Here is a 22414-nt window from a genome sequence, read left to right as displayed (position 1 = left end):
AGCTTTTATTCTGCCAGGTTCTGCTCTTTGCATTGAGATCTTTCACATCATCCCCCCTGTGCTCTGAGGGACAGCAGTAGCACCCAACTAGGAGACCAGTACATTTGTTACTCAGAGCCCAGGGAAGGTCTGGCGGAGCAGCTCGATGCAATGAGCATACTTCACAGTGAAGCTCAGCCTCCAGGGCATTTAAAGGGGTTCTCCAGGCTTTTCTGAAAATCTTGCTGTGTCCTAACCTGTAGAGGGTAGATAGAAACCTGACATTTTAACAGGGGTGTGTAGACTTTATATATCCACTGTATAGCACACATCCATGAGCACATATTACTAGAATATTTATACTAATTACCAAGGTACCATCATTTAAAGCCAAATAATATTTCCATGCGGTGCCCATGCAAAACTGCCAACCTAAACAGAAATAATTATTCTATACAATGCCCAACTAATTCCACCATACAGTATTCAAACGATAAATAATAAAACATATTATTGCCATACAGTTCTCACATAATACTGCTACATCTTATTTAACCGCTTCACATCTGGGCCATTTGCCCCCTTACCGACCAGGCCTAATTTTGCAAATCTGACATATCTCACTTTATGTGGTAATAACTTTGGAACGCCTTTACTTATCCAAGTCATTCAGAGATTGTTTTCTCGTGACACATTGTACTTCATGATAGTCATAAATTTGAGTAAATATATTTCACCTTTATTTATGAAAAAATCCCAAATTTACCAAAGATTTTGAAAAATTCACAATTTTCAAAATGTATATTTCTCTGCTTTTAAAACAGAAAGTGATACCTCATGAAATATTTATTACTTAACATTCCCCATTTGTCTACTTTATGTTGGCATCATTTTGGAAATGTAATTTTATTCTTTTAGGACGTTAGAAGGCTTAGAAGTTTAGAAGAAATTCTTAAATTTTTTAAGAAAATTGCCAAAACCCACTTTTTAAGAACCAGTTCAGGTCTGAAGTCACTTTGTGGGGCTTACATAGTGGATAACCCCACAAATGACCCCATTGTAGAAACTACACCCCTCAAGTTACTTAAAAATTTTAAAATCTTTGTTAACCCTTTAAGCATTCCACAAGAATTAAAGGAAAATGAAGATCAAATTTTTAAATTTCACTTTTTTGGCAGATTTTCCATTTTAATCCAATTTTTTCTTTAACACATCGAGGGTTAACAGACAAACAAAACTCAATATTTATTACCTAGATTCTGCGGTTTACATAAACACCCCACATGTGGTCATAAACTGCTGTATGGGCACACGGCAGGGCGCAGAAGAAAAGGAGCGCCACATGGTTTTTATATGCCATGTCCCATTTGAAGCCCCCTTGATGCACGCCTATAGTAGAAACTCCCAAAAAGTGACCCCATTTTGGAAACTAGGGGATAAGGTGCCAGTTTTATTGGTACTATTTTTGGGTACATATGATTTTTTATCATTCATTATAACACTTTATGGGTTTTAGCACAGTTTTAATTTTTTTATTTTTATCGCGTTCACCTGAGGGGTTCAGTCAAGTGACATTTTTATAGAGCAGATCGTTACAGACGTGGCGATACCTAATATGTATACTTTTTCTTATTTATTTAAGTTTTACACAATAATAGTATTTTTGAAACCAAAAAATTATGTTTTAATGTGTCAATGTTCTGAGAGCTATAGTTTTTTTTATTTTTTAAATTATTTTCCTATGTAGGGGCTAATTTTTTATGGGATGAGGTGACGGTTTTATTGGTATCATTTTGTGGTACATACGCCTTTTTGATCACTTGGTGTTGTACTTTTTGTGATATAAGGTGACAAAAATGGCTTTCTTTGACACAGTTTTTATTTTAATTTTTTTTACAGTGTTTACCCGAGGGCTTAGGTCATGTGATATTTTTATAGGGCTGGTTGTTACGGACGCGGCGATACCTAATATGTATACTTTTTTTATTTTATTTCACTTTAACACAATAATAGCATTTTGTAAACCAAAAAATGTATGTTTTAGTGTCTCCATGTTCTGAGAGCTATACCTAGTTTATTTTTTATTTTTTTTTGAGCGATTTTCTTATGTAGTGGCTAATTCTTAGCGGAATGAGGTGACTGTTTTATTGGTACCATTTTGTGGGACATATGCCTTTTTGATCACTTGGTGTTGCACTTTTTGTGATGTAAGGTGACAAATACCAAATATGTCTATGTTCTAAAAAAAAATTATATTTTTAACATTTTTTTTATTCCTTACCTCTTTTTTTTATTTTACACTTTTAGTCCCCCATAAGGTCATACAAGTCCTCTGGGGGACATTTAACTTCACTTTTTTTTTTTTTTCACTATTGATTTCTCCTGTAACTGGGGCTGACATAGTAGCCCCAGTTAGAGTGGAAATACACCCCCAGAGAGGCTGTACAGCAGAATACAGCGCTGTACATCCTCAGTGCAGGGCTGATCGAGGTCTGTGAGAGACCTCATAGCTCCTGCACTCTCCCGGCCCCGGCGGTCACATGACCGCCGGGCCGGAACAGGAACAGGATGCATTTATACAGCGATCTAGAAGGCAGGGACACCTGCGCACTGTCCCTGCCTTCTTTAAGGGTTGCCCTGCTGTCACTGATAGCGGGCAACCTGATCAGCAGCTGCACGATTAGTGTGCAGCTGCAGTCTCTGAATGGACGTTACAGAACGTCCATTCAGAAATAGAGAATAATCTGAATAATAAATAATCTGGATCAGAGTTCCTCCACTCCTGTCCTCACAGCCTCCCAGCATGTCATGTTTTCAGGATTTTCTTAGTATGGATCAGGTGATATCGTTATTGTCAATGCATCAGGACTTACCACAGGTGTTCATTCTGTAAGACTCTCAAATCGGTGGGCCCTGAGGACTGGATTTGAGAAACACTGCCCTGAATGACTTTTCTGGTGGTCTTGAACAAAAGTGAGGTTAAAGGGATTGTCTTACTTCAGCAGATGACATTTATCATGTAGAGAAAGTTAATACAAGGCACTTCCCAATGTATTGTGATTGTCCATATTGTCTCCTTTGCTGTCTGGATTCATTTTTCTATCACATTATACACTGCTCGTACTCAGGGATTATGACCCCCCAACAATCAAGCAGTGGTGGTCGTGCTTGCACACTACAGGAAAAAGCGGCAGCCTCTCTGGTGGCTGGGACCCATAGGCACGCATGCGCAGCGGCTCCTCATCTGACGACCTCGTATCTGTGCTGCAGTGGTGGCCGTAACCTCTGGATATGGGCACTGTATTATATGATGGAAAAATGAATTAAGCCAGCAAAGTAGGCAATATGGACAATCACAATACATTAGTGAGTGCCTTGTATTAACTGTGTCTACATTATAAATACCATCTACTGAAGCAAGACAACCCCTTCAATGGCTAAATCTCTGGACTGTATGACAGTGTTCTAACAGCAGCATTGTTCTGTGTAAATGATTGGTCTGTCTGCCTGATTACTGGAATGTGACAGTGGGGCAGTATGTTTTCCTATTCCACCTTCAGATGGTGCTATCCTTGTGGGTCTTTTGTAAGACAACTGGCTGCAAAAGGAGTCCACCCTTGCTATGCTGTCTGCTGTAGGAGACCAGATGTGATAAACCTCACCTATTATTATCAAAGCCTCGTTGCCCTCAGATGTCTGGCAGTCAGAAGTGGAAGAGAAGATCCATAATTTCTAAAAAAAACAGCTTCAGGAACAGCAGAACATCCTGCTGATTGCTTTTATCATTCATTCTAGGTCTGTCTCTAACCAGAGGTATAACCTGTACCCAGGGCCGGCGTCAGAACCCGGCAAACCCGGGCAAGTGCCGGGGCCCACTGTAAGTTAGGGGGCCCACTCGTCTCGGCGGCGGCCCCTTTAAAATGTTTGCATACAGCCAGAAATATTTATGCTAAGCAGCGCCCGCCGCCCGAGCCATAATTATTCATGCTGCGCAGCGCCCGCCCCCTCTCTCACGTGATCCTCTTCTGACTCCGAGTCCAGGCACTGCAGTTTCCATAGCAGCGCACGCCGCACAGATCAACGATGATCATCATTTGAGTCTGACTGACTGTAAGCCCGCCCCCAGCCAGCAGCAGGACTGATAGCCGAGCCCAGAGCTGTAAACCTGGCGCCCAGAGGAAAGCAGACACAGCTGAATGCTGCTGCAGTGCTGTAGCTGGATTTCGTTTTAAGTTTAGAATTCAGATTAACTAGTAAGTCTAGTAAGTTACTATTAGTAACAGTCACAGAAAGACCAGTTCTTGTAGTATTTATTATTATGTTACATGAATGGGGGGCCTGCCGCCTGGGGCTATCTACAGTGTGTGTCACGACTCACTAGTCACTGTCTACACCAAAACACCTAAATAAAGGCTCAAAGGAGCCAATAATTGAATAAAGAACAATTAGCATGTGTTGCTTTGCTCTTGCTCAGCATCAGCAGCACACATCATGCCTGTAAGGCCAAATGCACACGGCTGTGAGCGGTCCGTGGTATCCTGCTGAGACGCGTATGGCGTCATTGGTTGCTATTACGCCGTGCGCTTCATGCCGCCGCTGCTGACTACAGTAATACAATGAACGGCAGCATGAACAGCGTCATAGCAGCAACCAATGACGCCATACACTCCAGCTCTCAGCAGGATACCACGGACCGCTCACAGCCGTGTGCATTCGGCCTAAAACACAATATAAACTCCTATAAGAAAATACCAGAACCCATAAAATCAATTATACAGTTTATTGGCAAAAATTCATAAGAGGAAATTTTCCTCTTATGAATTTTTGCCAATAAAGTGTATTATTGATTATTATTTTCTTATAGGAGTTTATGTTTTAGGCCTCATGCACACGGCCGTTGTGGGCCCATGGCTGTATTGCTGCCCGCATACGGCAAGTCCGCAACGCAATACACGGGCACCGGCCCATGTGCACTCCGCATCACAGATGCGGACGCATTCACTTGAATGGGTCCGCAATCACGGAGATGCAGAACGAACGCATGGATCGGAACCCCACGGAAGCACTATGGAGTGCTTCCGTGGTGTTTCTGGCCGTGCCTCCGCACCACAATAAAATAGAACTTATTAAAAAAAATTGCGGGAGTCGGACGGTTAACTTGAATGGGTCCGGATCCGTCCCGGCCGCTGCACGGACGTTGCCCGTGCATTGGGGACCGCAACAGATGCATAACAGCCGTGTGCATGAGGCCTAAGGGCTCTTTTATACGAGCGGGTGCCGTGCGGGTAATCCGCTGCGTGAAAGAGTGCCAAGCCCCGCTCCGGACAGCAGAGACACAGAGCAGTAACATGACTGATAATGCTCTGTGCCTCTGACATTTTTACTACAAAATCACAGTGAGATACAGTTGTCACCGTGATTTTGTAGTAAAATGATCACAGAGAGGCACAGAGCCTTATCAATCATGATACTGCTCTGCGTCTCTGCTGTCCGGGACGGGGCTTGGCACTCTTTCACGCAGCGGATTACCCGCATGGCATTCGCTCGGATGAAAGAGCCTTTAGGCCCCTTGCAGATTAGCGTTCCTCCCGAAGCGAGTCCACATCGCAGCACCCAGCGCTGCCGGAGGTCACATAGCATTATATTGATTTATGATCTAACCCTTAAAGTTCTGGAATGTATTGGATAACACTGGCATAATGCTGTTAGTGTCATCTAATACATTCCAGGACTGTAAAGGGTTACATAGCATCGTAAATCAATATAATGCTATGTGACCCCGGCAGTGCTGGGAGGTCACGTTGGTCTTTGTTTCTCCCCTACACTGGCAGTGGCAAGTAAGGACCTAATTTATGACAATGTCTTGGCCCTCGCCACTGCCAAGTAGGGAGGATAGCACAAAAACAGGGTCTTGCTATTTTTTTAATGCCTAAAACTGGCATGGCGCACTTTGAAAATCACCTACATAATCTGTAAATAGTCAGAAGTCTCTTCTGTCCCAAAAAATAGAATTCAGGGAGAAGTGTAGAAGTGGTGGATGCAGCTGCAGTCTCTCTATGTCTGTGAAACTGCATGCTGTGAGAGGGAAGAGAGAGACATTGCTTCGGCCAGATATCAGTAATGACAGACTCACTGCTGGCTGAGACTTGTGGTTCTCTCAGAGACCTGTCTACAAGGCTCAGCATGTCCAGTCTGTTATTGCTGATTACCAGAGGACAGTACAGGGAAGGAGTGTAAGACGGGCAAAGAGCTATAAGTCCGCTTTCACACGAGCGAGTTTTCCGCGCGGGTGCAATGCGTGACGTGAACGCATAGCACCTGCACTGAATCCTGACCCATTCATTTCAATGGGGCTGTGCACATGAGCGGTGTTTTTCACACATCACTTCTGCATTGCGTGAAAATCACAGCATGTTCTATATTCAGTTTTGTTTTACGCAGCCCTGGCCCCATAAAAGTGAATGGGGCTTCAGTAAAAAATGCATCGCATCCGGAAGCAACTGCAGATGGAATGCGTTTTTCACTGATGGTTGCTAAGAGATGTTGTTTGTAAACCTTCAGTTTTTTATCATGTGCATGAAAAACGTCTGAAAACACATTGCACCTGCGCGGAAAAAACTGAACGCAATCGCAAACAATATTAACTGAACCTGCTTGCAAAATGGTGTGAATTTTACTGAAAGCACCCTGAACGCATCTGGAGCCAATCCGTCACGCGTGTGAAAGAGGCCTAAGGCTCAGCACGTCCACTTCAGCCTTTGTCATAGTAGTCTGCTGCAGCCTGCCCTGCTGTGCCCCAAATTAAAATATCATCATATTGATATTTATTGGGCTTTGGGGGCACAGGGGCAGGCAGCAACATACTGCTATCAGCATTCATTTTGATATTTATTGGGTCATATCACATCACATATGTATAGCTGATATATACATATGTGAAGTGAAAAATGTACCAATTTTCTTATATATGGTGACACAGATCAATGTCATGCTGGTAGGGAACAGCTTCCCAGGGTTGACCTTTTGAGGTGATTACCGTGGAAGGGACTGAATAGGTGATATTGGTAGGGGCAGTTTATCTACATTGTGTTTACTTCAAATACCTCCAGGTACTGATGCACACAAGCTTACAGATACTAAGTCATCTGAAGCTCACCATCTGAAGCTCACCATCTGAAGCTCACCATCTGAAGCTCACCATCTGAAGCTCACCATCTGAAGCTCACCATTTTTGCGCGATAACGTGTCACCGCAGTCACAGAAGCCTATATTTCTTATCTGGGACCTACGATCTATACGTGGATTGGTGAGTGACCTATGGTTATGTCTGGCATTATTTGCTAAATTATGACATTGTTGTTTACTCATTTTGCGCGTACCACGGAGGAGAAAAAAAAAACACAGCTGCCACCTGTATGTGTCCATGTGCTGTCCAAGGTTTCCTTAGACTGCGCATTGACACACCTATTCTGATCTGTAAAATACAAATCACAATAGGACAGGCGGGGAGTTTTTTCACATGGACTTGAATTCAATGGGGCTGTATGCCGTCCGTAAAATATGGCCTGAACAACGGCTGTATTTCACGTTAGCGTGAGCCCTTAATAAGTGAACAGTAGGGTTGTCATTCTGTCATTCCAATCTTATACATAATACTATCCTATGTGAAGTATGGGCCTCCCAACCTTCCCTTCATGATGTTGGTGAGAAGTAAGAGTAATTATTTTGAATTTGGTTATGCTTGTTACTATCTTCGCCTTTGTCTGACAGCATCTTACACTCCTCTCCACTGTTAAAACACACGTATGCTCAGTAGGGCATGCATGAGTATGCTGGAGTCAGGAGGCGTTTGGCTGAACAAGTGTTTGGTTGATATTTATGGTGTTTGAGCACCTTCTTTAATCCATTTGTGCTGATTTCAAAGAAGTACATTACATTTTTAATTGTAAAATACTTCCAAATTAAAAAGAACACATATTGGAGGGTTAATTATGCTATGTGTTGCCAAATTGCATTATGAATTGTCTCACACATGAAGCAGGGACTTTACTAGAAGTTATATCTGCTACCAAAACAAATTGACAAAAGCATGAATACATCATTAAGAAGCTTGAAGAACCAAGCAGAAGACACAAGTTTGGGAGAAACAGAATGACTGCCTGCAATAAATGTTGCATGGACACAGCTACAGAAGAGAATGGCCTTCATTTTATTCATTTTTTTAGGCCAAAATGAATAGGGATCAAGACCAAGAATTGGCAGGTCAACAGGCACCTCCCACCAAGAAGCACAAGTCTGGAAGCCAAAAAAGAAAAGAGAAGCAGATACTGGAAGACAAAATCAAAAAGCTAGCTTCCATTGACCGCTTCTTCAAGAAAAGCACACCTAAAGAGTCCTCCATTTGCAGTACATCAGAATCAGATATTCAACCAAGTGTCACTACCTCTCAAGAAGCATGTTCCAGCATTGGAGAAGTCAGTGAGCTGGTTGTAGACCCTCCAGACCAGCCAACCGTGTCCTGTAATTCTGGACCTCTTCCAGAGCTTAGTGATGATCCAGCAGAATGGCCAGATGTAATCACCAATCTACTGAGATGCCAAGCTATCAAAAGGGGCCCTAAGCAAGTGAAGCTGGAAGATTTTCCACTTACAGATTTCCCAGATGGTACAAAAAGAAGATTCTCATCTGGTCATTATTACAGATTGCTGGGTAGTGGGAAAAAGGATCCACGAGATTGGCTCATTTACTCAGTGCTTGGAGATTCTGTATATTGCTTCTGTTGCAGGCTATTTGACAACGAAGCTAAATCCAATTTCTCAAGCCCATATGGATTTAAAGACTGGAAGCATGTCAGTGGTAAGGGATCCTTGCATTCCCACGAAATATCTAGCAGCCACCTGTCTAATTATGCCAAATGGAAAGATCTGGAATCTAGCATAAAAAAAGAAACTACCATTGACAAAGATTTGCGTCGACAACTCCATATGGAAGAACAAAGATGGCGCAAAGTATTGTTGCGTTTACTGCAAATAATTCGCTGGATGGCAAAAAACAATCTGCCATTCAGAGGATCATCAGATACTGTGTTCACAGAACATAACGGTATTTTTCTCCAATTACTGGAGCTGATCTCTGAATTTGATCTTGTTCTGAAGGAACACTTGCAACGTGCCAAAGAAGGAACCAATGCGCATTATCTGAGCAAGGATATGCAAAACAAATTTCTGCGTTTAATTGCTGATGCAGTAATTGAAATAATCATAAAAAAGGTGAGACAAGCTAAATATTTTAGCATCATTGTAGACTGCACACCAGACATCTCCAAACAAGAGCAGTTGTCACTTGTGCTGCGATATGTGGACATCGATGATGTTAGCAAAACAGTGGAAGTCAAGGAAAGCTTTCTGGAATTTCTGGCTGTCACAGATACAACTGGAAAAGGTCTTGCAAGTGTTGTTTTGGAAAGACTGACGGAACAACATGGACTGTGCGTGTCAAACATTCGAGGTCAGTGCTATGACAATGGTGCTAATATGAGGGGACAATACAAAGGAGTTCAGGCAATTGTTTTAGAAAAAAATCCTCATGCCTTCTTTGTACCATGTTCTCCACATAACTGGAATCTGGTAATAGTGCACGCTGCAGAGAGCTCAAGCCGAGCAAAACATTTTTATGATCTTTTGAATCGCATTTATGTGTTCTTCTCCGGAGCAACTAAGAGGTGGGAAGTGGCTTCACAGCATTTGTCACATCTGACACTTAAAGCTCTGTCTCAGACACGATGGTGTGCTCGCCTTGAATCAGTGAAAGCTATTTTGTTACAGTTTCCACAACTTGTTGATGCTTTAGAAGTTTTTTTACATGGTACCCAATATTCCAGTGACACATACAGTGAGGCAAAGATTTTATTGGATTCCATATGCACATACCCCTTTGTTGTCTCTTTATGTGTATGGTATGACATTCTCCTCCAGGTCAACCAAATTAGCCTGGCTGTACAAACAAAAACCATTAATGTTTCAAGCGTTATTCCACTTGTAAAATCTATTACCACAGCTTTTAAAGAATATAAGGTGTCAGGTTTCAAACAAGCTGAATGTAAGGCATCAGGTATTTGCGAAAAGCTGGATATACCAACTGAATACCCGACACACAGGGTTAGGAAGAAAACTCGGCAATGCAGTGACCAAAACTGTCAAGAGCCAGCATGCCAGCAGGCAAGTGGAACATCGTTTTTAGATGCAAGGCAAGAATTTGAAGAAATATTCTTCAAGCCTCTGCTTGAAACTGTCCTTGGTGAAATTGAAATAAGGTTCAATTTTTTGCAAACATTTACAGACAAGTTTGGATTTCTATATGACATCAAGAAAGAAGCCGCTGACTTGTCTAACTTACAGCTCCAGTGTTTAAAATTCTCTGACCCAGCAGTTGATGGAGAAGTTATGCTTGAGGAGATCAAGACACTGGCTAGGATGTTACCTGAACATCTGTGCCCACAGGAGACTTTAAAGTATATATTCTCCCACTCACTTAATCTGGCATTCCCAAACCTTGTGTTGGCATTACAGTTGTTGTTAACTGTGCCTGTTTCAGTTGCATCTGCTGAAAGGAGCTTCAGTAAATTGAAGCTAATTAAAAACTACCTAAGGTCCCAAATGTCGCAAGACAGATTAAATGCACTGGCGGTTCTTTCAATTGAATCTCAAGAAGCAGAATGTGTAGATTTTAATCAGGTAATCCATGTTTTTGCAGCTGAAAAAACACGTAGAAAAGTGTTTTAACTGATTTACACAAGATACCACTTTTGTGTTCTGCCCAAAAAGTTGGACCATCAATGCTGGACTCCAACAAGAAATTTCATAGTGTTCTGCATTAACTTCCTTTCGTACTTTTTCAAATGTTTTATGTCTTTACAGTATGTTCAAATAAAATATTTTCATATTCAATGCCTATCTGTTTCTCTTTAGGGGGTGTACAGGAAAAACTGAATACTGTGAGTAGACCTGAGGGATTAAAACACTGGGTAGATAAAAATTAAGTAGGGACATAAGGATTCATTCACATATATTCACGCTGTAGCATGTTCTGTCTATTGTATTTGGCACCATATATAAAACATGCAGTTTTATTGCACGCGTGTTATGCAAAATGCCACAGGGGGGCCCACTGAGGCTTTATCGCCCAAGGGCCCACATGAACCTGGAGCCGGCCCTGCCTGTACCTCTAAAATCTGTTACAGAGCCTCCACCTACCATGTGCTATGTATAGCACTGGTGTCTTCCTTTGTGGCTGAAGAACCTTTCATGCACTAGGGTCCAGGTGCAACTTCTACTTCTGTACCCCCTACCCCTTCTGTCTGTAACAGTGCGAAGTAGCCATGGCCACAGGTTTCACATGGTCACTTTCCCCTCATAGTTCTTCTGAACCAAACTTAGATCGCTATAGGGTTCCACGGTGATCTAAGCTCCGTTAAATACAGTAGAACCATGTGGGGGAGGTATTATGGTCTGGGTGTTATGATAGTAATACTGATGCTAAATGTGGCCAAATTCTACTGTGTGAAAGTAAGCCAAGACCGAAAATGATGTGTTATAAATGGAGATTGCTGTACATGGAGATTCAGCTTCAAATTGGAAAAGTGTTTCACCTCCGAGAAGGTCTAGGATATTTAACCCCTTAGGTGTGGATTTACTAATCATTGGATTTGTCAAGCAAAGTTGCACCTAATGGGAATGAATGAATCATTATCAGATGTAATTACAATGATGCAAGTTGTTCCATATTGTGAAATAGTGAGAGCTAGTTGACTATTCATGTCTTTATAATAGAAGAACTGTCGTTGCACCCTTTCAGTCGTCATTTTGCACATATTATGGTTCCTCGTGACCTCAGAGCTAGAAGTGTAGAATGCTATGCTGAATCTCTACATGCCTGTAGCAGAGACTATGTACATGCAAGGGGGTAAAAAGTAACCTTAAGACTCCAGAGTAAAACTTGTAAGTGGACCCCATGAAACAGTTACAGTTGTCGTGGTCATTGCATTGACTTTTGGGTTGGTTCTCTTTGGACACTATATGTCTCCCCTTAATCTCTTTCTTCGTAACCCCACATTAGAGGCTCCTTTGACAACATAATTGGTCCCCTCAGCTGTTTTGCCCATATCAATCGCTATGTCTGCTACCCTGGGTATGTCCATATCTCTGTAGTGCAGCATTGCACGGAGCATCATACATAGAGTCCCTGCAGCTTTGTACTGTGAAACCACCTCAAGGTTGTATGGATCTGTAATAGGGTACCCATAGAAGAGTATGGTGTCCTACTGCACCTCTGAGTGTATCTAGGGTAGAATATCTCTCTACCACGGTGCTGCACTGAGCACCATATAACAGAACACATACCTAGTCCTTGTGGACTTGTATATGTGTGTTGCTATACCGTGAGCTTTTTCCTACACAATATAAATGATATTATTCCACACACTGTGCATCAAAAGATAGCTTTATTGAACAGATGTTACATTTAGCAGTGCCATAGATAGGACAAATACACCTCTATATAAAAGATGTGACGCAGAAAGAAAAAGCATAGGATTAAAATTTGGTCCTTATAGAGACATCAGAACACGAAAAGAAAGTAGTAGCTTTGGCATGTGTTGTTGGTTTGGTCGCAGTGATCACAATTTCTCTTCACGTTCTTTAACATTGTGTGACACCCGGTGTCCACCTATCATCTCCTCTGTAATGATCCTAATTACTCGCTTGCCAGGCTCTGAAGGAAACAATGCAAAATTTATATGAGCAAACAAATTCCACAGATGTTAATGTGTGTTAAAATATAGCATGGCAAAAATGTTATAGGAACTCAGCTAAGCTGTTGGGAATTTTTGATAGCAAGCTTGTTGACTGTCTCCAATAACAGCAGAACTGTGAATGCAGCTCTGGAGTATAAATAGTTACAAACTGTACTCAAGATTATTGCAAAACACTTCATGTGGTGTATTATGTATAATATGATACACTTATATAGTATTATATGCTTACCTTTTGAAACGGGAGCAGGAAAAGACTTGATTACTTTGCTAAAATGAAAATACAATAATGCTTTAATATGTAGATTCAAAGATTTGTGTAAAGGCTACATATTAACACACAGTTAAACCTCCTTGACATGACCACCCAACATTACAGTAAAACGGGTGCTCTGGAAGGGTTGTCCTCTGAAAGAAAGGGCTATTTCACCTGGGATATAAGGGATTGAAAATCTGTGACAGAAAAACCCGGTCTACATCTGCATGTTCTGCTCAAAGAGATGGTTCTCAAGGAGGTTATAAAGAGACTGTATGTCTAGTCAAAGGTAAAAAGAACTGTCTGTTCTTACCTGGATTCACCGTCCATCAAGCAGCGATAGGTCTCGATTTCATGCTCCAGTCTGGTTTTGATGTTTAGAAGTTGATTGTATTCTAAGCCTTGCCTTTCCATGTCGGTCCTGATTTCACACAAATGTAATTCCAAGGCGCCAATCTTGTCCTGAATCTTTCCAAGGTGAACACAGTAGTTGCCCTCCGTTTCGGCTAATGAGTTTTCTAGATTTTTTTTCTGTTGAGAAAAATTTATCAAGTTATCTATCTAGTTAAATGCGTCATTGTAAGCTTGTGGTTCATTTTATTTAATGCTCACTTTGTAGACACTTTGTAGTCTACAAAGTGATCAGGAAAATTGTTGGGAATGCGTGATTGCTGCATGTAAATGGAGCTCTCACCACCTGTAACGAGCAGGTAATTATCGGAAAAAAACTCTTCATTCCCAATAACTGCCTTCTCTGTCAACCCTTGTAAACCGGTCCTAATGCAACATTTTATAAAGACCGATCAAATTAGGAACCATATGTTCACAATAGCGCAGAAGATAAATCTAAAGCGAAGACTTACAGGTACACACTGCATCTACGTATCATACAAGTAAGAACATCAACATGTTAAAGTTGTATATTTATATTCCATACCGTAGCTAGAGCTGCTTGTAATTCAATTTCCAAAGACTGTATTGTACGTTTCAATTCTGTGATTTCATTCTTGCTGGACTGAATTTGCTCAACGCCAGATGAGATCTCCTGCCCAAGGGCCAAGCACTGAAGCAAAGGCATACATATCAGCACATGTACAAGATCTCAAAGATATCAAATTCAAAATTTGTTGGGAATTTATGTTTATTTTGTTTTACCGCTTCATGGAAACGAGCTTCAGCATCTCTACGGTTCTTTTCTGCCATTTCTTCATACTCTGCTCTCATATTGTTCAGAACTTCTGTGAGGTTATTGCCTGGAGCTGCTTTCATCTCCACTGTAAGTTGTCCTGTAACTCCCTGGAAGCTCTTCATTTCCTAAAAAGAAATCATTTTTTTCCAGCAACTATAAAATTAGGCCTTTTCCATTTCAATTTTGCATCACTTTTAAAAACCTTATTTTTTTATTTACTACATATTTAAAACAATAGGACAGTATGCAGTGTATAATATAAAATGTGAAAAATGCAATAGCAGGACTTGTTTTGGGTACCTCCTCGTGATTCTTCTTCAGACACATAAGTTCCTCAGTCAAGGTCTCGATCTGAGACTCAAGGTCACACCTAGCCAAGTTGAGTTCATCTAGCACTCTACGTAGATCATTAATGTCAGACTCTACATTTTGGCGGAGACACAACTCATTCTCAAACCTAGAGGATGGTTCAGAAAATCACCTTAGGCATGCTTCATAGATAAATTAAGCATTCTCTAGCTATATGTCAGAAAATAAAAAACTTACTTCATCTTGAAATCATCAGCTGCCAGACGGGCATTGTCAATCTGAAGGACAAGTTTTGCATTGTCCACTGTTGCACATTGAATCTGTGGAAAAAATTGCAATAAAGAATTTGCAGGATTGCATAAAACAGCCATTTCATCATCACTCCAATGAACCCACCAAACATTTGATTAGTTAATTTGAACATGTAGATATTATATTTATACTTAGGTATCTGTACCTGCTTCTTGAGGTCCTCAATTATTTGAAAATATCCAGAATAGTCCCGATCCAGCTTGTTATCATTCCTGTGTTTTTCATACCATTCCTTAATTTTGCACTCCAGGTCGGCATTGGCTTCTTCTAAATCTCTCACTTTGCTCAGATAAGTAGAAAGGCGATCATTAAGATTCTGCATAGTTCCCTTTTCATCCCCAAACAGGAGGCTGTCTCCTACAGCAACACATGGACCTAAGCTACCAAACGCAGCTCCATCAAATAGGCTACTAGTATATGCACCTGCCCCACCATATGCAGCTGAAATGCCTCCACTTTGGCTTCCAGCACCACATGATCCTCCAGAGTTTCCAAGAAAGGAGCAAATGGCTGTCCCATATCCACCACTTCCAACAGACATTTTGGAAGATGCAGAGCCTTTGTAATAAGACATGTTTTGATAGCTGCTAAGATAGCCCTCCTGCTTTAGCTATGTGAAAAAGATTGCAAGCTTATGTCCCAAGTACGCATAGCCTTTATATATTTATATAATAATAAGTGGGTGTTTTCTTTTGGTACAGCATCTGAAATCCAATTTTGGCTCTTAATTTCTTGATGAACTGTTAATTAAAATGTACACCTAGTATGTCTATATGGCCTAATTTGTAAAACGCCTTTGGGCCCTTGTTAAGATTAAATGATAGAAGGGTGGAGCATAGATAAGTATTTTTTCATTTCCTTTAATCTGTTATTATGTACTGAAACTATTTCCCCCTCCCTTCTCCTGTATTCCAGTTTTATAGCTAAAATTTATATGTGTGATCATAGGAAAATTCCTATGATAATAAGCAGTCGTTGAGAAATATATCAGTAATATTTGTTTGGATGCGCTCCTGTTGAAAGTCTTAGCTATAATAAAGTGTATAATAAAATGTCACAATGAAAGGGACAAATACATTTTACAAATCTCAGCTAATTTTATAAAAAGTTTTTCATGGGTCTTTGTTCATATCTGCTTTGGTGCCTCAGTCACACATTCTGTCAAAAAGCATGTGAGAATAGCGCAGCATGCTTAACTTTTATGTCCAGTAAAATGGCAGAAACCAGGATAGAAACCCAAGAGACCTCATGATAAGCAATGGGAGTCCATCTGGAGTCGTTGGTGTCCAGTATCTGACCAATAGTGATGGACGAACATCTGCCGGGACGGTTCGCGAACGCGATCAAATGTTCGCAAACCGCAAGTTCGTGGCGGGTCCCATTCATTTTAATGGCAGGCGAACCTGAAAAACCTTCAGCTCATATTTGCAGCCAAGAAATAATTACTAGAAGTGCACAAATAGTCCCACAACATGGACAGTGACATACCAGATGTATTTTAGAATTTGCGATCTCCATTCATTATTTTTTTCAATGCAAAATATCAGCAATATAATTTTCGCGTATGTGCATGAGTAAATGCACTATACAGTACCCAAATGCACTATAAAGAAAGTATATTGGTATATAACACCCCGCTTCAATCTGTTTTTTTGGGGGGCGACTGGTATATCAGACCAGTAGAAATTATTTGTTCCAATAACGCTTGTCCCTCTATATACCTGCAGTATCGCAGCAGAACCGCACACAACTGCGGCACAATACAAATGCACTATAATATACTTTATAACATAGAAAGTATATTATAACATTGTACAAGGAAGGCAATCCATTAGAATATATATAAAGATAAAACGTAACTTTTAATGTTACTATGAGGGTCCATTCACACGTCCGTAAGTGTAAGACACCGGCAATGTTCATTCTGCAATTTGCAGACCGCACATCGCCGGCACTATAATAGAAAATGCCTAATCTTGTCTGCAATTGCGGACAAGAATAAGACATGTTCTATTTTTTTGCGGAAACGGAAGCACGGATGCGGAACTGCGGATCCGCAAATGCGGATGTGGATCCGCAAACGCGGATGCGGACAGCACATTCCAGCCCCATTGAAAATGAATGGGTCTGCACCCATTCCGCAAAATTGCGGAATGGATGCGGATCCATTTTGCGGACGTGTGAATGGAAAAGATATCCCTCAAAATGAAAATAAATTAAATTTTTAAAGTTAATCAAAAAGCATAGATGTGGTAGGCAATAACAAGTGCTCGGCGGCACTAAATCAGGTGCTTGGCCGCACCAAATCAGAAACCATATGTGTAACATCCTGGAGTATGTCACTAAACTCTTTTTCCCTGCTACAACATGTCAGGTGCATATGTATTGTCATCCTGTGTAGTCTAACATTGCATTTTCCATTATATGTATTTTCTATGCCTGTTTCATTAAGTAAAGACAAGTTGGATCATATTACCTGCTTGGATCTCATTCATTCCTCAATTACTCCTATTAACCACACTCATTTTATTGCAAGTGAGCCAGGATCCAGGAGTCCAGCCGTACCCAGGTAGGAGACACCGTTGACACTACACAGAGACATTATCCCTCTCTGGCATTCCTCACCTGGTACGGGAGTTATCACATCTTAAAGGGCCCTGAGACTATAACCTGCGCACATTGCAATTGGCGTCACGTACTAAAACCCATTAATTTTGCGCCAGTGTGCATTAGTCCACAATCCGGCTTACTGCATATTTGGCGTTACTGGGAACAGGATCGGATTGAATTGTGTGCCTATCCCTGTCCAACAGAACCGGATCCAATTCTGTGTTAAAACGGATCCCATCGCATATTTCACAGTATTGCAAGTTCTGAGAATTGTACAAAACCCTGGAAATTGACTTTTTAGCCGTGTTGCTGTGCCAGAAAGTGCTAAACGTGTGCTCCAGCAGTCCACGGGTTAATTCGCCATATTCGCAAAATGGCGCTGCTTCTTCATGCCCAGAAGCGGGAAAAGACAGGAACACCCTCTCAAGAGCGCGAAGATGCCGAATACGCCCCCCTAGAAGCGGGAAAACTAAAGACTGCCCACCACGAACTTTACAATGCGAGCTAAGGGAGTGCAGACTCCTCCCTCTGGGCTCCACCCTCACCTCCTGCATGCACCATGACGGAATAGAAGATGGCCGCCAACTCGGAAACCAACATGGCCGCCGATGCTGAGCCTGCTCCCGCGGAGGATGCCGCTGATACAGTCGCCCAGGCTTTGGACCAGCCTGCACCGCAGACGGTGATTGGACCCCGCGATGACCCCCAGGAGGCACCGGAACTGTCCGCCCGGCCGCAACATCAGGTAGGAGCAGACCCGCTCCCTGAGGCCCAGGCCCGGTCCGTACCTCCCCCTGCACCTCTTCCTGAGGGTCCTGATACCTCCAACAGGCTTAGGCCTGCTCCGCCAAAGACACTTACTGGTGCGGCGGAGGCGGCCGGAACTTCCACTCCGCCGTCTAGTGCTGCAACTACTGTCAGAGCGGGACGCTTGAACCCGGAGGTCCCTACAGTGATCCCTGAAATCCCTGCGGCTCCAACTCTACAAATAAATAACTTAGTACTGACTTTCAATCTCAGAGTACAGGGGCAAGTCTTACCCAGAGAGGTCCGTAAGGTGTCCCTCATCACGCCGGTTGCCGCTCCACTGCCCAGAGAGAGCGCTCCTTTCCTGTCATCGTCATCACTGGCGATACCTTTGCTAGAGCCACTACAGCCAGGAGTTCCCAATGTACAGCAGCGCACTGCAGCTTTGACCAGCCTCACTACCCAGACAGTACCAGAAACCGCCACAAGAGGTCAGTGTAGCTCCATCACAGCAGCCAGCCTAAACTATGAGATGCAGGAGCTCCCTCTTGTGTTCCTCAACAGTTCCTGCAGTGATGAAGAGGTCACCTGGCAGGATAACCTTGCCCAATGGAAAACCTACAGGTGGAGTAAATTTCAGGACTTTCTAAAAATAGCTGAAGAACGGAAAAAGATACAGAGGATGTTTAGTGATGATTAGGGATGAGCGAAACCGAACTGTGTAGTTCGGGTTCGTACCGAATTTTGGGGTGTCCGTGACACGGACCCGAACCCGAACATTTTCGTAAAAGTCCGGGATCGGTGTTCGGCGCTTTCTTGGCGCTTTTTGAAAGGCTGCAAAGCAGCCAATCAACAAGCGTCATACTACTTGCCCCAAGAGGCCATCACAGCCTTGCCTACTATTGGCATGGCTGTGATTGGCCAGTGCAGCATGTGACCCAGCCTCTATATAAGCTTGGGTCACGTAGCGCTGCACGTCACTCTGCTGATACAAGCGTAGGGAGAGGTTGCTGCTGCGACGTTAGGGCGAGATTAGGCAGATTAACTCCTCCAAAAGACTTAATTCAGTGATCGATCTCCAGCTGTGGATCATTGAAATGCTGATATTGAATTGCTCACTTTTTTTAGGCTGCCCAGAGCGTTTTTATATCACTTTTTTCTGGGGTGATCGGCGGCCATTTTGTGGCTTGTGGTGCGCCAGCACAAGCTACCACCAAGTGCATTTAACCATCAATAGTGTGGTTATTTTTTGCTATATCCTACTTCAGGTGCAGGCTGAGCCTGTGTCACCCAAGTGCATTTAACCATCAATAGTGTGGTTATTTTTTGGCCATATACTACATCAGGTGCAGGCTGAGCCTGTGTCACCCAAGTGCATTTAACCATCAATAGTGTGGTTATTTTTTGCTATATCCTACATCAGGGTCAAGCTTTCATCAAGTGCATTTAACCATCAATAGTGTGGTTATTTTTTGGCCATATACTACATCAGGTGCAGGCTGAGCCTGTGTCACCCAAGTGCATTTAACCATCAATAGTGTGGTTATTTTTTGGCCATATAATACATCAGGGGCAAGTTGAGCCTGTCACCCAGCGCCTAAAAAATAGGCCTGACATTTCTATTCCTCCAAATCAGTACTGTTTTAGCTGGTCAAGTTATTTGTAGTGACAGTAAAAGCACAGTTTTTGTTCTGGGTTGAAAAACTATTCCCAAATTTGCCATTCTCAAAATTAGTAGTTTCTGCTATATCAGGCCTACTTTAAATCTATCCCAAAAAGGGTATATTAGATTCAAGGTGCTGATAGTGTCATTCTGAAAAACTTAACACACACGCTACAGTGCAGATACAAGTCTAATTCTGTGATTAAAGGTATACCTGTCACACAGCGCCTAAAAAATAGGCCTGACATTTATATTCCTCCAAATCAGTACTGTTTTAGCTGGTCAAATTATTTGTAGTGACCGTAAAAGCACAGTTTTTGTTCTGGGTTGAAAAACTATTCCCAAATTTGCCATTTTCAAAATTAGTAGTTTCTGCTATATCAGGCCTACTTTAAATCTATCCCAAAAAGGGTATATTAGATTCAAGGTGCTGATAGTGTCATTCTGAAAAACTTAACACACACGCTACAGTGCAGATACAAGTCTAATTCTGTGATTAAAGGTATACCTGTCACACAGCGCCTAAAAAATAGGCCTGACATTTATATTCCTCCAAATCAGTACTGTTTTAGCTGGTCAAATTATTTGTAGTGACCGTAAAAGCACAGTTTTTGTTCTGGGTTGAAAAAGTATTCCCAAATTTGCCATTTTCAAAATTAGTAGTTTCTGCTATATCAGGCCTACTTTAAATCTATCCCAAAAAGGGTATATTAGATTCAAGGTGCTGATAGTGTCATTCTGAAAAACTTAACACACACGCTACAGTGCAGATACAAGTCTAATTCTGTGATTAAAGGTATACCTGTCACACAGCGCCTAAAAAATAGGCCTGACATTTATATTCCTCCAAATCAGTACTGTTTTAGCTGGTCAAATTATTTGTAGTGACCGTAAAAGCACAGTTTTTGTTCTGGGTTGAAAAACTATTCCCAAATTTGCCATTTTCAAAATTGTGGTGAACGGGAACAATGAGGAAAACATCTAGTAAGGGACGCGGACGTGGACATGGTCGTGGTGGTGTTAGTGGACCCTCTGGTGCTGGGAGAGGACGTGGCCGTTCTGCCACAGCCACACGTCCTAGTGTACCAACTACCTCAGGTCCCAGTAGCCGCCAGAATTTACAGGGATATTTGGTGGGGCCCAATGCCGTTCTAAGGATGGTAAGGCCTGAGCAGGTACAGGCATTAGTCAATTGGGTGGCCGACAGTGCATCCAGCACGTTCACATTATCTCCCACCCAGTCTTCTGCAGAAAGTGCACAGATGGCGCATTAAAACCAAGCCCATCGGTCTGTCACATCACCCCCATGCATATCAGGGAAACTGTCTGAGCCTCAAGTTATGCAGCAGTCTCTTATGCTGTTTGAAGACTCTGCTGCCAGGGTTTCCCAAGGGCATCCACCTAGCCCTTCCCCAGGGGTGGAAGAGATAGAATACACTAACGCACAACCACTTATGTTTCCTGATGATGAGGACATGGGAATACCACCTCAGCACGTCTCTGATGATGACGAAACACAGGTGCCAACTGCTGCGTCTTTCTGCAGTGTGCAGACTGAACAGGAAGTCAGGGATCAAGACTGGGTGGAAGACGATGCAGGGGACGATGAGGTCCTAGACCCCACATGGAATGAAGGTCGTGCCACTGACTTTCACAGTTTGGAGGAAGAGGCAGTGGTGAGACCGAGCCAACAGCGTAGCAAAAGACAAAGAGGGAGCAGTGGGCAAAATCAGAACACCCGCCGCCAAGAGACTCCGTCTGCTACTGACCGCCACCATCTGGGACCGAGCACCCCAAAGGCAGCTTCAAGGAGTTCCCTGGCATGGCACTTCTTCAAACAATGTGCTGACGACAAGACCCGAGTGGTTTGCACGCTGTGCCATCAGAGCCTGAAGCGAGGCATTAACGTTCTGAACATTAGCACAACCTGCATGACCAGGCACCTGCATGCAAAGCATGAACTGCAGTGGAGTAAACACCTTAAAAACAAGGAAGTCACTCAGGCTCCCCCTGCTACCTCTTCTGCTGCTGCCGCCTCGTCCTCTTCTGCTGCTGCCGCCTCGGCCTCTTCCTCTGCCTCTGGAGGAACGTTGGCACCTGCCGCCCAGCAAACATGGGATGTACCACCAACACCACCACCTGCGTCACCAAGCATCTCAACCATGTCACACGGCAGCGTTCAGCTCTCCATCTCACAAACATTTGAGAGAAAGCGTAAATTCCCACCTAGCCACCCTCGATCCCTGGCCTTGAATGCCAGCATTTCTAAACTACTGGCCTATGAAATGCTGTCATTTAGGCTGGTGGACACAGACAGCTTCAAACAGCTCATGTCGCTTGCTGTCCCACAGTATGTTGTTCCCAGCCGCCACTACTTCTCCAAGAGAGCCGTGCCTTCCCTGCACAACCAAGTGTCCGATAAAATCAAGTGTGCACTGCACAACGCCATCTGTGGCAAGGTCCACCTAACCACAGATACGTGGACCAGTAAGCACGGCCAGGGACGCTATATCTCCCTAACTGCACACTGGGTAAATGTAG

At 42.7% G+C, this 22414-nt stretch overlaps 2 protein-coding genes across 2 annotated transcripts; one reads left to right on the top strand and one right to left on the bottom strand.

Moving 5' to 3' along the window:
- Positions 1–8210: 8210 nt before the first annotated feature.
- Positions 8211–9967, top strand: LOC121005688 (zinc finger MYM-type protein 1-like). Its single transcript, XM_040438463.1, has 3 exons — positions 8211–9490; positions 9701–9843; positions 9954–9967. Exons 1-3 carry the CDS (start codon positions 8211–8213, stop codon positions 9965–9967), a joined length of 1437 nt encoding a protein of 478 aa, XP_040294397.1.
- A 2492-nt stretch (positions 9968–12459) lies between these two features.
- LOC121003422 (keratin, type I cytoskeletal 47 kDa-like) lies at positions 12460–15512 on the bottom strand. Its single transcript, XM_040435267.1, has 8 exons — positions 14999–15512; positions 14779–14861; positions 14533–14689; positions 14199–14357; positions 13981–14106; positions 13357–13574; positions 13020–13057; positions 12460–12747 (listed from the first exon to the last, which is right to left on the bottom strand). The coding sequence occupies exons 1-8, from the start codon at positions 15425–15427 to the stop codon at positions 12653–12655; spliced, it is 1305 nt and encodes a 434-aa protein (XP_040291201.1). The 5' UTR covers positions 15428–15512; the 3' UTR covers positions 12460–12652.
- Positions 15513–22414: the final 6902 nt, after the last annotated feature.

The sequence above is a fragment of the Bufo bufo genome, chromosome 6 (genome assembly GCF_905171765.1).
Source record: "Bufo bufo chromosome 6, aBufBuf1.1, whole genome shotgun sequence".
Classification (NCBI taxonomy): Eukaryota; Metazoa; Chordata; class Amphibia; order Anura; family Bufonidae; genus Bufo; species Bufo bufo.
Note: the sequence above shows the minus strand (reverse complement) of the source record. Positions and strands in the feature narration are given on the sequence as shown.

What these genes read in the sequence shown, in the direction of transcription:
- LOC121003422 (XM_040435267.1), bottom strand. Translation starts at nt 15,427, where the DNA reads ATGTCTTATTACAAAGGCTCTGCATCTTCCAAAATGTCTGTTGGAAGT. An exon ending in TTGAGGACCTCAAGAAGCAG is followed by an intron (nt 14,862 to 14,998) that starts GTACAGATACCT and finishes TTTTTTCCACAG; the next exon opens with ATTCAATGTGCAACAGTGGA. An exon ending in TTGATGGACGGTGAATCCAG is followed by an intron (nt 13,058 to 13,356) that starts GTAAGAACAGAC and finishes TTTTCATTTTAG; the next exon opens with CAAAGTAATCAAGTCTTTTC.
- LOC121005688 (XM_040438463.1), top strand. Translation starts at nt 8,211, where the DNA reads ATGAATAGGGATCAAGACCAAGAATTGGCAGGTCAACAGGCACCTCCC. An exon ending in GTGTCAAACATTCGAGGTCA is followed by an intron (nt 9,491 to 9,700) that starts GTGCTATGACAA and finishes AGCAACTAAGAG; the next exon opens with GTGGGAAGTGGCTTCACAGC.